The sequence below is a fragment of the Drosophila busckii genome, chromosome 3L (genome assembly GCF_011750605.1).
Source record: "Drosophila busckii strain San Diego stock center, stock number 13000-0081.31 chromosome 3L, ASM1175060v1, whole genome shotgun sequence".
In the NCBI taxonomy this organism is placed as follows: domain Eukaryota; kingdom Metazoa; phylum Arthropoda; class Insecta; order Diptera; family Drosophilidae; genus Drosophila; species Drosophila busckii.
Window position 1 is genome coordinate 14,070,122 of NC_046606.1, and position 13,981 is coordinate 14,084,102.

At 51.0% G+C, this 13,981-nt stretch overlaps 1 protein-coding gene across 1 annotated transcript in view; it reads left to right on the plus strand.

The window, feature by feature from the left end:
• The first annotated feature begins 1,015 nt into the window (after nucleotides 1–1,015).
• The window catches only part of LOC108598379 (titin), a 69,233-nt gene continuing 56,267 nt past the window's right edge, over nucleotides 1,016–13,981 (plus strand). Inside the window, 6 exon segments of the mRNA XM_033293699.1 lie at nucleotides 1,016–2,595; nucleotides 3,289–3,518; nucleotides 3,587–4,954; nucleotides 5,134–7,935; nucleotides 8,063–13,621; nucleotides 13,679–13,966. Of these exon segments, the coding sequence (XP_033149590.1) occupies nucleotides 1,241–2,595; nucleotides 3,289–3,518; nucleotides 3,587–4,954; nucleotides 5,134–7,935; nucleotides 8,063–13,621; nucleotides 13,679–13,966 (11,602 nt within the window). The 5' untranslated portion in view covers nucleotides 1,016–1,240.

The window sequence follows — 13,981 nt, forward strand, 5'->3', positions numbered from 1 at the left end:
TCATCAAGTTTTGCTCTTCACGATTTAATGATTCAGCTTTGCAGACAATAAAAATACAATTTAATTTCATTTAGACAAATTCACAAAATCCCATTATGTTTTAAATTCACATAAAATATAAATTTAAAAATACATTTGCCATAAGCTGATTCATCAGCTGTGACAAACAAAATATATATTCTACATTATGTGGCACAATCTTATATTTCAGCACATAAATCTAGATTGATAAATCATAGCTGAAAATTGTTAATGCTATTTATAATTTTCAAATCAGCTGCCAAAATATATGCAAACTGCATCTTAGTATATAGCAGTTGTTTACATTTTAATGTTGTCATAAGTCGTATAAGTTAGAGTGAGATAACTATATGTCTGCTTGTGACTCTTATACGAAAAGCCGAAGATCAGTTGCCGAACTCTTTGAGCTTGCGCAGTGAGCGAGAGAGCAAAAGAAAGAAAGAGCGCCAACAGCTGACTTTGACATTTGTTTACATCAACAACAAACAGCTGATCATGGCATTTAAGTAATATATTCAAGGATGAACTTTTTTAATGCAATCGCATATATATATGTGAAGCATTTAAATATATATATTTGTATGCGTGCCAACTTCTAAATATAAATATCGCATTAAAAAAATGTAAACAAAAATAGTAATGAACTTCAAGCACTTTGAATTGAAATAATATAAAATACATAACGACTTAATAATAAATTAATTTGAAGCACACAACTTAATTTTTTTAATCAAGCAGTAATAAAAAATATTTAATTTTAATATAAAAAACATATAATTAAAACAGTTTCACTTTTTAATAAAAATAGTTTATCATTTTATATATTTAATATTCATTTGAATGCAGTATTAATATTAATTGCATTTAATTCAACAATTTTTATATTTAATAACAGCAGCCTAATTTAATTTGCAGCGCTTTACGAATTGTTATGCTTTTGTAATTAATTATTTTATTAATTGACTAAATATAATTTTCTTTGCGTTTTACAGTGCAACATTTTCCAGGTGGCATTGGAGGCCCCTATGTACCGCCACCGCTGACACACGTTTATGGTCAGGGCGATATCTCGCCGCCCGTGTTCGAGCAGATCTTTAAGAACGCACGCTTCGCCCAGGGCGGCAACGCTCTCTTTGAGGGCCGCCTGCGTGGCAATCCCAAGCCATTCGTGACTTGGACTCGAAAAGGCGCACCACTTCTCGAGTCGCAAAAGTTTCGCATGAGCTACAACGAGGCCACCGGCGACGTTTCGCTGCTGATCAATCAGATCGGACCCGGCGACGAGGGCGAGTACACTTGCACCGCTCGCAATCAGTACGGCGAGGCCATTTGCAGCGTCTACATTCAACCGGAGGGCGCACCAATGCCGGCGCTGCAGCCCATACAGAATCTGGAGAAGAACATCTACTCCAATGGCTATAGCTATACGTCCATTGAGGAGGAGTTCCGCGTGGACACCTTCGAGTATAGACTGCTGCGTGAGGTGTCGTTCCGTGAGGCGATCACACGTCGCTCCAACTACGAACAGGATGTGCAGCTGTCCCATGAGCTGGATCGCTCTTTGGGTCCCGCGCATGCACCGCAAATTGCGCAAAAGCCACGCAGCTCCAAGCTGATCGAGGGCGCCGATGCTGTCTTTACCGCACGCGTCGGCTCCAATCCCAAGCCGCGTCTGACCTGGTTCCACAATGGTCAGCGCCTGGTGGCGTCGCAAAAGTACGAGATCTCTTATTCGAGTGGCGTGGCCACGTTGCGCGTCAAGCAAGCCACTGCCAAGGATGGCGGCCACTATACGCTGCTGGCCGAGAATCTCCAAGGCTGCGTTGTCTCCTCCGCCGTGCTGGCTGTAGAGCCTGCGGCCGAGACTAGCTACGAACCCAAGCCTGTGGACTTCATGGCCGAGCAGCTGGAGGCGGGCAAAGCATTGCCGCCCACTTTTGTTAAGACCTACATGGATCGCGAGATCACCGAAGGCCGCATGACGCGTTTTGACTGTCGCGTAACCGGAAATCCCTATCCCGAGGTTTTCTGGTTTATCAATGGACGTCAAGTGCGCGATGATGCTTCGCACAAAGTGCTGGTCAACGAGTCTGGCAGCCATTCGCTCATGATAACCAATGTGAGCCGCATGGATGCCGGCGCTGTGCAGTGTCTGGCCCGCAACAAGGCGGGCGAGGTTGCCATCGAGGCGCAGCTTCATGTGCTGGAGAAGGAGCAAGTTGTCGCACCACAATTTGTGCAACGCTTCAGCACCATGACTGTGCGCGAGGGCGAACCCATTAGCATGAGCGCCAATGCCATTGGCACTCCTGTGCCACGCATCACCTGGCAAAAGGATGGCCAGCAAATCTCGTCAAATCCCGAACGATTTGTGGGCATTGATGGCGGCGCCACCTGCCTGGAGATACCGCAGGCCAAGGCTACCGATGCTGGCTGGTACCAGTGCACCGCACAAAATATTGCCGGTTCCACCGCGAACCGTGCCCGACTCTATGTCGAAGTTCCCAGAGATCAACCAAGTCAAGAACAAAGACGTCTCAATCTACCAAGACCAACAAAAGTTATCGAGCCTGAGTAAGTGTAAAATACACAAGCTTTCGATCTTTTCTAGGCAGGCAGCAATACGGGGAGATTTATCAAATTTTCACACAAATTAAATTAAAATTCACTTTAACTTTATATAAATATAAACTGAATATTAATTAGGGATTGGTTTCATCAGAACAGAAATGTTCAGGGACCCATGAATAACAGCCTATAAAAATTCTAAAATGTCCATTAAATAGGAAGATTGTATCAAATTTGTTTATCAAACGTATTATTCAATTACTATCAGAAATTGTTCCCATTATAAGAACTTAAATTATCAAATATTCTTTAAAGAACGTTGTGAAAAATGTATATAGAGCTTAGAGACAATATAGATAAATATATAGTATTCAAATGAATTAGTTAAACTCATTAATATCTTTTTACAATGTATTTGATAACTTAATTTTATTTAGCAACGAAAAAAATATTCAAAAAATAAAAACTTAGGTATTTAGAAATTTAAATAGATTTGGCTCAATTATTTAGCTTTTACTTTTGTTGCGAGTATTAAAGAAAGCCCAGTCAGGTCTATTATTAAATTATGTAGCATTTGTTGAAAAGGATTTTAATAATGTTGGCCCAGTCAGGCCTATTATTAAATTATGTGGCATATGTTGAAAAGGATTTTAATAATGTTGGCAATTTATTTAACAATTTTCCCCTTTATTTTTGCAGACCAATTCCTGGTCCAGAAATTATTTATTTACGTCATGTGGAGCGCGCTAAGCCACATTTGCGACCTGGCGAGGAGGATCGTGTGTATCCGCCGCCGCAGTTCATCATACCGCTGCAGAATGTGCAGCAGACCGAGGGTGCTCGCGTGCATATGGAGGCACGCATCGATCCTGTTGGTGATCCCAGCATGGTCGTTGAATGGTTCCTCAATGGACGTCCGCTGGCAGCCAGTAAGTCAACTAACCCACCCTCAACAACAGCTGAGTCACTCAACTAATCTTGCATTTACTTTCTTTAGGTGCACGCGCCACATCCGTGTTCAAGTTTGGCTACATTGCGCTGGATCTGCTGAGCATTATGTCCCACGATGCCGGCGAGTACATGTGCCGTGTGAGCAATGCCAGCGGTGTGGCCGAATCGCGCGCCATTTTGTCGGTGGTGCAGCGTCCTGGCATCGAGCAGACGTCGCAGAATCCCAACAGCTTGCAGCAGATCAGTCAGCTGGAGGATTACTCACGCTATTCGCGCCAGGAGAGCACCGACGAGCAGCTGAATCAGGCGCCACAGTTTATACGTCCGCTGCGTGACTTGGGCGAGTTCGAGGAGGGCAAGAACGTGCACTTTGAGGCGCAGGTTACGCCCGTCAACGATCCCAGCATGCGCGTGGAGTGGTACAAGGATGGCCTGGCCATTACCGCCAGCTCGCGCATCACTGCCATCTTCAACTTTGGCTATGTCTCCCTTAACATCTTGCACCTGAGAGCCGAAGATGCGGGCACCTACACGGTGCGTGCAGTGAATCGCATGGGCGAAGCTGTCAGCCAGTCCAACATACGTGTGCACTCGCGCTCCCAAGTCACCGCCGATCTGGGCATACCGGAGCAGCAGCGCTACATCCAGGGCATTGAGCAGCTGGAGGACTATCGCATGTCGCAGCAGCGTCGCCACGTCCAGGAGGCGCCCGAGGCCATTGCGCCACCACAATTCAAGACACCCATACAAAACCAATTGGATCTGCGTGAGCATGCGCATGCGCATTTCGAGGCGCGCCTCGAACCCATTGGTGACTCCACCATGCGCGTGGAGTGGCTCAAGGATGGGCAACCATTGGAGGCCAGCTCACGCATCACCACCTATCATAACTTTGGCTACGTGGCGCTCACCATTAAGCAGCTGACAGTCTATGATGCCGGCACTTATACCTGCCGTGCCTACAATGCCATGGGCCAGGACACCACTGTGGCCCAACTGACTGTTGTCTCCAAGAAGGATGAGATTGTCTCCGAGAGCCAGCATCCAGGTGGCTTGCAAAAGATTCAGCATCTGGAGGACTCTTCGCGCTATGGACGTCGCGAGGAGGAGGAAACGTCTATTACACAGGCGCCGCGTTTCTTGGGTCCCATGAAGGGCACCACCAAAATTCTGGAGGGTCAACGCGCTCACTTCGAGGCTCGCGTCGAGCCCCAAAGCGATTTGGGCATGGTGATTGAATGGTATCACAATGGACGCTCCATTACTGCCGCCAATCGCATACAGACCTACTACGACTTTGGCTACGTCGCCCTGGATATATCGCAGGTGCGCGCCGAAGACGCTGGTCTTTACCAGGTGGTGGCTAGAAACAAGCTAGGTGAAGCTCAGTTGCAAGCAACGATGGTAGTCGAAAGTAAGTACAAACAATTTATATTTCACGATCAGGGATAGCAAATTCGAGTTAAGAGTTTAAGAAAATTAAACCCGTTAGTTTCTTTAATGATCGAAAATCTCTTTAACATGATATTTAATTGAAATAGTTGATTTAGTTATATTCAATGCTCAGAACTAATTTGAATTCGCTCTTTACAGCTCGTTCCAGCATCGACACATCTAGCATGCATCGCGGTCTCTACGAGAAGACACAGAACCTAGAGAACAAGCCCTTCGTGGAGCCCCAGTACGACATTGAGGAGATTTCCAAGTCGAAGCCAGTGTTTGTGCAGCCCTTGACCGATCCCAAGCCCATACACGATGGCAAGAATATTCATTTGGAGTGCCGTCTCGAGCCCATGGGCGATCCCACCATGCGCGTGGAATGGTTCCACAATGGACGTCCCGTCACTGTGGGCTCGCGTTTCCGCACCTACTACGACTTTGGTTTCGTAGCCCTGGACATAATTCAAGCTTCCGCAGCCGATTCCGGCGAATACACTTGTCGTGCCACCAATCACTTGGGCACTGCCCATACCTCCGCCTGCGTGCGTGTAATTGATCGCACGGATGTGGTGACCGAGACGCAGAACGAGCAGTCGCTGGAGCAGATTCAGCTGCTCGAGGATTCGCGTCGTCGCCAGCATCGCGAGGAGGACATTACTGTAATGCAGGCACCGCAATTCACTCGTGCCCTGCACAACATCGAGACAATGGAGGGCACCAATGTTCATCTGGAGTGCCGCCTGCAGCCCGTGGGCGATCCCAGCATGCGCATTGAATGGTTTGTCAATGGCAAACCTGTGAAGACGGGTCATCGCTTCCGTCCCGCATATGAATTCGATTACGTGGCCTTGGATCTGTTGGGTTGTTATGCCATCGATTCGGGTGTCTACACCTGCCAGGCACGTAATCAACTGGGCGAGGCCGTCACCTCTTGCTCGGTGCGCATCATTGGCAAAAACGATTTCATCGATTCGCAAACCCAAAACGAGTCGGGCCTGCAGAAGATTCAATATCTGGAGGATACATCGCGCTATCGTCGCAATGAGTTTGTCGACGAGGTTGTCAACATTCGTCCACGCTTCCTCACCCAGCCCAAGAGCTTGACCAACACTCGCGAGGGTGCTCACGCTCACTTTGAGTGCAAGATTGAACCCGTTACCGATCCGAATCTGAAGGTGGAGTGGTTCAAGAACGGTCGCCCTATTACTGTGGGTCATCGTTTCCGTCCCATTCATGACTTTGGCTATGTGGCCTTGGACATTGTGGGTCTGATTGCCGAGGACTCTGGTGTCTACACCTGCCGTGCTGTCAATCTCATTGGCTCCGATGAAACCCAAGTGGAGCTGCAATGCCGCAGCGGCGAGCAAATTGTCACTGTTACCCAAAACGAAGCGGGTCTGGAGCAGATTCACTATCTGGAGGATCGCTCACGCTACAGCCGCCGCGAGGAAGTCGATGAGAGCACCAAGCAGGCGCCTGTGTTCACCACCTCGCTGAAGAACGTGGAGATCAAGGAGAATCAACGCGCTCACTTTGAGTGCCGCTTGATTCCCGTTTCTGATCCCTCCATGCGTGTGGAATGGTATCACAATAACTTGCCCTTGAAGTCCGGCTCACGCTTTACTGAAACCAGCAACTTTGGTTTTGTAGCCCTGGACATTATGTCCACTTTGCCGGAGGATGCAGGCACCTACACTTGCCGTGCCTACAATGCCGTGGGTGAGGCCATTACCTCAGCCGTCGCAGTGGTGCATACCAAGAAGTCGATCTACCTGGAGTCCCAGCACGAGACTGCCCTGCCGCGTCTGCAGCATCTGGAGGATGGCTCCAAGCGTCAGCGCATTAGCGTGCAGGATGAGTTTGTCTCACAGGCTCCGGTGTTCACCATGCCCGTGCGGGATGTGCGCGTGGCCGAGAACCAGGCCGTGCACTTTGAGGCGCGCCTCATTCCCGTGGGTGATCCCAAGCTCACGGTGGAGTGGCTGCGCAATGGCCAGCCCATTGAGGCCTCCAATCGCACCACCACCATGCACGACTTTGGCTATGTGGCTCTCAACATGAAGTATGTGAATCCCGAGGATTCTGGCACCTACACTTGCCGCGCTGTCAACGATCTGGGTCAGGCAGTTACCTCCGCTTCACTCATTGTGCAATCCAAGACAGCCATCCAAATGGAAACGCAGCACGAAGCTGCCATGCATAAGATTCATCAGCTGGAGGATCATACCAAGTATCAGCGTCGCGAGGAGGAGGAGTACACTGTCACCACTGCGCCCATGTTTGTCACCAAGCTCATTGGTCCCAGCAATCTGGTTGAGGGCCAAAGCGCCCACTACGAGTGCCGCATTGAGCCCTATCCCGATCCGAATCTGAAGGTTGAGTGGCTGCACAATGGCAAACCACTGAGCACTGGCCATCGCTTCCGCACCACCTATGACTTCGGCTTTGCCGCTTTGGATATCCTTACTGTCTATGCTGAGGATAGCGGTGAATACACTTGCCGTGTCACCAACAATTTGGGACAAGCGATCAACTCGATTGTCTTGAGCGTCACCTCACGTTCCTCGATCATACACGAGACGCAGCATGAGGAGGCGTTGACCAAGATCCAGCATCTGGAGGATGCTTCACGCTTCCAACGCAAGACCGACGAGGAGCAATTCCATGCCGAGCGTCCACAGTTCGGACGCCCACTGCGCAATGCCAAGGTCAATGAGGGCAAGCCCGTGCATCTGGAGGCCACTCTCATACCTGTCAATGATCCCACCATGAAGGTGGAATGGTATTGCAATGGCACTCCCATTCAAACTGGTCATCGCTTCAAGACCACTTACGATTTCGGTTTCGTTGCCTTGGATATTCTGTATGCCCATGCCGAAGATACCGGCACCTACATGTGCAAGGCCAAGAATGCCGTTGGAGAAGCTGTCACGACTTGTGCTGTAAACGTAACAGGTAAGTCTATTCTATAGCTTAAGTGGATTCAAAACAGATACTACAAACTAAAAATTATGAAATTCTCTCAAACCCTTCTCGAGTTATATGCGTTCATACTAAGAGCATTTTTTTTCTCATGCTGCAGCAAACAAGACACTGGATCTGGACACACTCGATATTCAGCGCTTGGAGAAGATTCGTCAGCTGGAGAACTATGCGCCGCCTGTTAAGGCCGAAGTGGAGGAGAAGGGCTCGAAGCCTATTTTCCTCACACCGCTGAGCAATCTGGAGCATCTGAAGGAGGGCGAACACGCTCATCTCGAGTGCCGTGTGGAGCCCATTAACGATGCCAATCTGAAGATCGAATGGTTCTGCAATGGCAAACAATTGCCCACGGGTCATCGTTATCGCACCACGCACGACTTTGGCTACGTTGCCCTGGATATCCTCTATGTTTATGGCGAGGATACGGGCACCTACATGTGCAAGGCCACCAATCTGCTGGGCGAGGCTGTAAATACATGCAATGTGCGTGTGTTGAATCGCCGCAGCATGATCTTGGACACTCAACATCCCGATGCGCTTGAGAAGATTCAGAAGTTGGAGTCCAAGGTGGTCACCACCCGCACTGAAGTGGGCGATCATCCTATTGGACCGCCTCACTTCACCGCCGAGCTGCGTGGCTCCACGGAGATTTACGAGGGACAGACGGCGCACTTTGAGGCGCAGGTCGCTCCCGTGCATGATCCCAATCTGCGCATTGAGTTCTATCACAATGGCAAGCCTTTGCCTTCGGCCGCTCGCTTCCATATCACCTTTGATTTTGGTTATGTGAGCTTGGACATTACTCACGCCGTAGCCGAGGATGCGGGTGAGTATTCAGTGCGTGCCGTTAATGCATTGGGACAAGCTGTGTCCGCCACCCAGTTGCGTGTGATTCCTCGTGGCAGCATCATTTCGGACACGCAGCATCCCGAGGGATTAGAGAAAATCCGCAAGCTGGAGTCGACGGCGCCACATCAGCGCCAGGAACCAGAAACTCCTGGCACACGCCAACGTCCCGTGTTCACGCAGCCACTGCAGAACATTGACCGCATCAATGAGCACCAGACGGCGCACTTTGAGGCACGTCTCATTCCCGTGGGTGATCCCAACCTGAAGGTGGAATGGTATCGCAACGAGAAACTGATTGAGGACAGCTCACGCATCACCAAGCAGCATGACTTTGGCTTTGTCTCCTTGGACATTGCGCATATACGCAAGGAGGATGAGGGCGTCTACATGTGTCGTGCCGTCAATCCTCTGGGTGAGGCTGTTACCACCGCCTCCATGCGTGTGGTCACCGAGGCGAGCATCCAAATGGACACTCAGCATCCGGACAGCATACCGCGCATCCATCAGCTAGAGAAGCCACTGGCACCGCTGCCCAGCGAGCCGGAGCGTCACTTCGAGAAGCCAATCTTCACGCAGCTTCTGACGGGTCCGTCCGAGTTGTGGGAGGGCGCGCATGCGCACTTTGAAGCGCGTGTGGTGCCTGTGGGCGATCCATCACTCAAGTTCGAGTGGTTCATCAATGGCGTGGAGCTGCAAATGGGCTCCAGACTGCGCACCACCCACGACTTTGGCTTTGTTACTCTGGACATTGCTGCAGTGGTGCCTGAGGATGCGGGTGTTTACATGTGCCGCGCCTACAATGCCGCTGGCGAGGCGGTGTCCTCCACTGCCATGAAGGTCAAGACCCGCTCGAACATTGATGGTCAGCCTTTGATACCAGAGAGCTGGGAGGCAATTCGTCTGAAGGAGGCGGCCATGAACCGCGTACCCGAAATGTTTGTGGACTCGACGCCTCAACAGGCGCCCGTGTTCACTACGCATCTGCAGAGCTACGACAAGTTGCACGAGGGTCAGCATGTACATCTGGAGGCGCAAGTGGAGCCACGCGCGGATCCCAATCTGCGCATTGAGTGGTTCAAGAACGGCATCTCTCTGACCACCGGTTCACGCATCCGCAGCACCTTCGACTTTGGTCTGGTTACTCTCTCCATCAATGGACTGCGCGAGGATGACTCTGCCATCTACACTTGCAAGGCTAGCAACCAGGTGGGCGAGGCTGTTTCCACCTCCTCGCTGAAGATTGAAGATCGCCATTGGCTGCATGCCGAGTCACTGCATCCAGACTCTTTGCCACGCATTGGACAACTGGAAGCACCCAAGGCGCAACGTCCCGAGGCACCCGAGCCTACCTATGAGACGCCTGTGTTCATTACCCATCTGAACAATCTAGAGTGCAAGGAGAACGACAATGTGCGCTTCGAGTGCAATGTGGAGCCAGCGCGTGATCCCACCATGAAGATCGAATGGTATTACAATGGCAAGCCACTGCAGGCTGCCGCCAAGTGCAAGTCCATCTATGACTTTGGCTACTGTGCTCTGGACATGAGCAACACCTACGCGGAGCAGAGCGGCGTCTACACCTGCAAGGCCATTAATAGCAAGGGATCCGCTACCACCTCAGGCACGCTCAAGTGCACTGGTGGTCAGACCATGTTCCTGGATACGCAACATCCACAGGGCGTCAGCGGTTTGGAGGCTGTGCAGGAGACTGAGGAGGCCATGGCCAATCGTCAAGCGAGCAAGCCCAGCAAGCCAGAGACGCAGTATCCACCACCAGTATGGACACGCCCACTCCAACAGGAGTTCCATTTGGCTGAGGCACAACCCATACACTTGGAAGCGAATGTGGAGCCCAAGGAGGATCCTAATCTATTCATTGAATGGTACTTCAACGGCAAACTGCTGCAGCATGGCTCACGCTTCAAGATGACCAGCGAATTTGGCTTCGTTACCATGGACATGACCGAGGTCTATGACAGAGATCAGGGCATGTACACCTGCAAGGCCTACAACAAGGCTGGCGAAGCCTTCACCTCCACCACCATCTTCTGTGGCAGCAAGCAGAACATTATTGAGTCCACACAGCATCCCAAGGGCGCTGAGGGCCTGGAGCAGATACAGGATCTGGAGGATTCACTGCGTCGCGATGGCCGCAAGCCAGAGGCGCCCGAGTTGGGCGGCCCACCACGCTTCACCAGCGAATTTGTCAACATTGCCGATGTCGGCGAAGGCGAATTGGCCCATTATGAAGCAAACTTGGTGCCGCTGGGTGATCAGAGCATGGTCATCGAGTGGTACTTCAATGGCAAAGTGCTGGAGGCAAGCCATCGCGTGCGCACCATCTATGCGTTCGGCACAGTGGCACTGGAGGTGCTGGGCACCAAGATTGAGGACACTGGCACCTACACCTGCCGTGCTACCAACAAATATGGATCAGTGGAGCAAAGCTGCACGCTGGAGTGTGTGGAGAAGCCACGTGGACAGAAGCCACACTTCACCTCGCATATTCAACCGCTGCAGGGCCTAAAGGACGGACAGGCCGCTCACTTTGAGTGCACGCTCATCCCGGTGAATGATCCGGAATTGAAGGTGGAATGGTACCACAATGGTCAACTGATGCGTCACTCAAATCGCATCAAGACTGTCTCCGACTTTGGTTATGTCGTGTTGGACATTGCCTATCTGCAGGATCATGATAGCGGCGAGTACGTCTGCCGCGCCTGGAACAAGTACGGCGAGGACTTTACACGCACCACCCTGAATTGCGGTGGACGTGGCGGTGTCTTCTATGACAGCTTGCAGCCTGACTCGCTCCAGCGCATACGTGAGCTGGAGTGCCCGCAAGGACAGCAGGTAGACTCTGGCGCTGCGCCAGTGGCCGAACCACCCAAGTTTATTACCCAGATCAGCGACGTGACCAAACTGCTCGAGGGACAGAGCGTGCACTTTGAGGCGCGTTTGACGCCCATCACCGATCCTGACTTGGTGGTGGAATGGTACTTCAATGGCAAGAAGCTGCCACATGGACATCGCTTCCGCACGTTCCATGACTTTGGCATTGTCATTCTGGATATTCTTTATTGCTACGAAGAGAACTCTGGTGTTTATGAATGTCGCGCCCACAACAAATACGGCGAGGATGTTACCCGTGCCACGCTCAAGTGCGCCTCAAAGGCTAGCTTGATCCTGGACTCCCAACTGCCACGCGGTATGGAGGGTGGTCTGGAGAAGATTGCCAATCTGGAGTACAGCATGGTTCGCACACGTGATGAAACCACCGAGGAAACCAAGGGCAAGGCACCAGTGTTCACTGTCCCGCTTGAGAACATTGAGAATCTGCGCGAGGGTGAGAATGCTCACTTTGAGGCACGCATTACGCCCGCTGATGATCCTAAGCTCAAGGTAGAGTGGTACTGGAATGGACGTCCATTGAAGGCGGGCTCACGCTTCCGCACGTTCTGCGACTTTGGCTTTGTTATCTTGGAGATTTCGCCTGTTTATCCAGAGGATTCGGGTGAATACTCGTGCCGCGCTATTAACGAATATGGCGAGGCGGTGACCACCGCTACCATGAAGATTACTGGCAAGCGCAGCATTATCATGGAGTCGCAGCTACCCAAGGGCATGGAGGGCACCATCGATCGCATTGCCGAGCTGGAAGGTTTGGGCTCACGCAGCACTGAGTTTGCTCCAGAGGATGATACAGGCAAGCCACCCGAGTTTATTACCACACCGTTCGATATGGTCATATCGGAGAATTCGTTGGCGCACTTTGAGTGTAGACTGCAGCCCATCAATGATCCTTCGATGCGCGTGGATTGGTTCCACAATGGCAAGGCCTTGTGGGCAGGTTCCCGCATCAAGACTATCAATGACTTTGGCTTTGTTATTCTGGAGATTGCGGGTTGCTATCAGCGCGATACGGGTCTGTATACTTGCAAGGCCACCAACAAGCACGGCGAGGCCACAGTGTCCTGCAAGCTGCAGGTCAAAGGTCGCCAGGGCATTGTTATGGAGCCACAGCTGCCCTCGAACTTCCGCACTGGCACTGAGAGCTTGCAGAAGCTGGAGGAGAGCATGTACAAGCGTGAGGAGCTGGTTATCGACGAGGAGCAGCCCAACCCACCCAAGTTTACTGAGGACATTAAGGATAATCTGGATGTGCCTGAGGGCGGTCCAATACACTTTGACTGCCGCGTTGAGCCTGTGGGTGATCCCAGCATGCGCATTGAGTGGTTCTACAATGGACGCGTCATGGCCACCGGCTCGCGTGTGCATCAGCTCAATGACTTTGGCTTCATTGCTTTGGACATTGACTACATTTATGCCCGCGATTCGGGTGAATATACCTGCCGTGCCACCAACAAGTGGGGAACTGCTACGACTACTGCCAAGGTGACCTGCAAGGGCAAGCACAACATTGTCTACGACTCGCAGCTGCCCGAGGGCATGACTGCCGAGAAGCTCAAGGAGCTGGAGCGTGGTCGCATTCCCGAGGCGCCCAAAGTGGTCGACGAAGTCTTTGGTCCACCGAAGTTTGTCACACAGATCGCATCGGCGACTCCCGAAGAAGCCGAAGCTGTGCGCTTTGAGTGCCAGGTGGAGCCCAAGACAGATCCCAATCTGCGTGTTGAATGGTACCGCAATGGCAAACCCTTGCCCTTGGGTCATCGCTATAGAAACGTCTTCGACATGGGCTTTGTCTCGCTGGATATTCTCTATGTCTACAGCGAGGACTCTGGCGAGTATGTCTGCCGCGCCTACAACAAATATGGCGAGGACAGAACCAAGGCTACAGTCTCCTGCAAAAGTAAGCTGCCCATTTAGATTATAATCCAAGCAAAACTAATTTTTATTTGTTTTTTAGAACTGCCTACAATCTTGTTGCAAAATCAAGTGCCTAGAGGCATGAAGCGTTCGGAAACGCTCACCCAAATGGAAGCCACCATTAAGAAGTACACCTCGGAGGTTCATCTGACTGAGGACGATCTATTCGATCCAGATCGCAAGCAGCCACCTCGTTTTGTCACACAAATCAAGGAGCAATTGAATCTTACCGAAATGGCTGTTACCAAATTTGAATGCCAGCTGGCGCCTGTGGGTGATCCCAGCATGAAGGTTGAATGGTTCTTCAATGGCAAACCTTTGCTCTACAGTAAGTAGCAAAAGT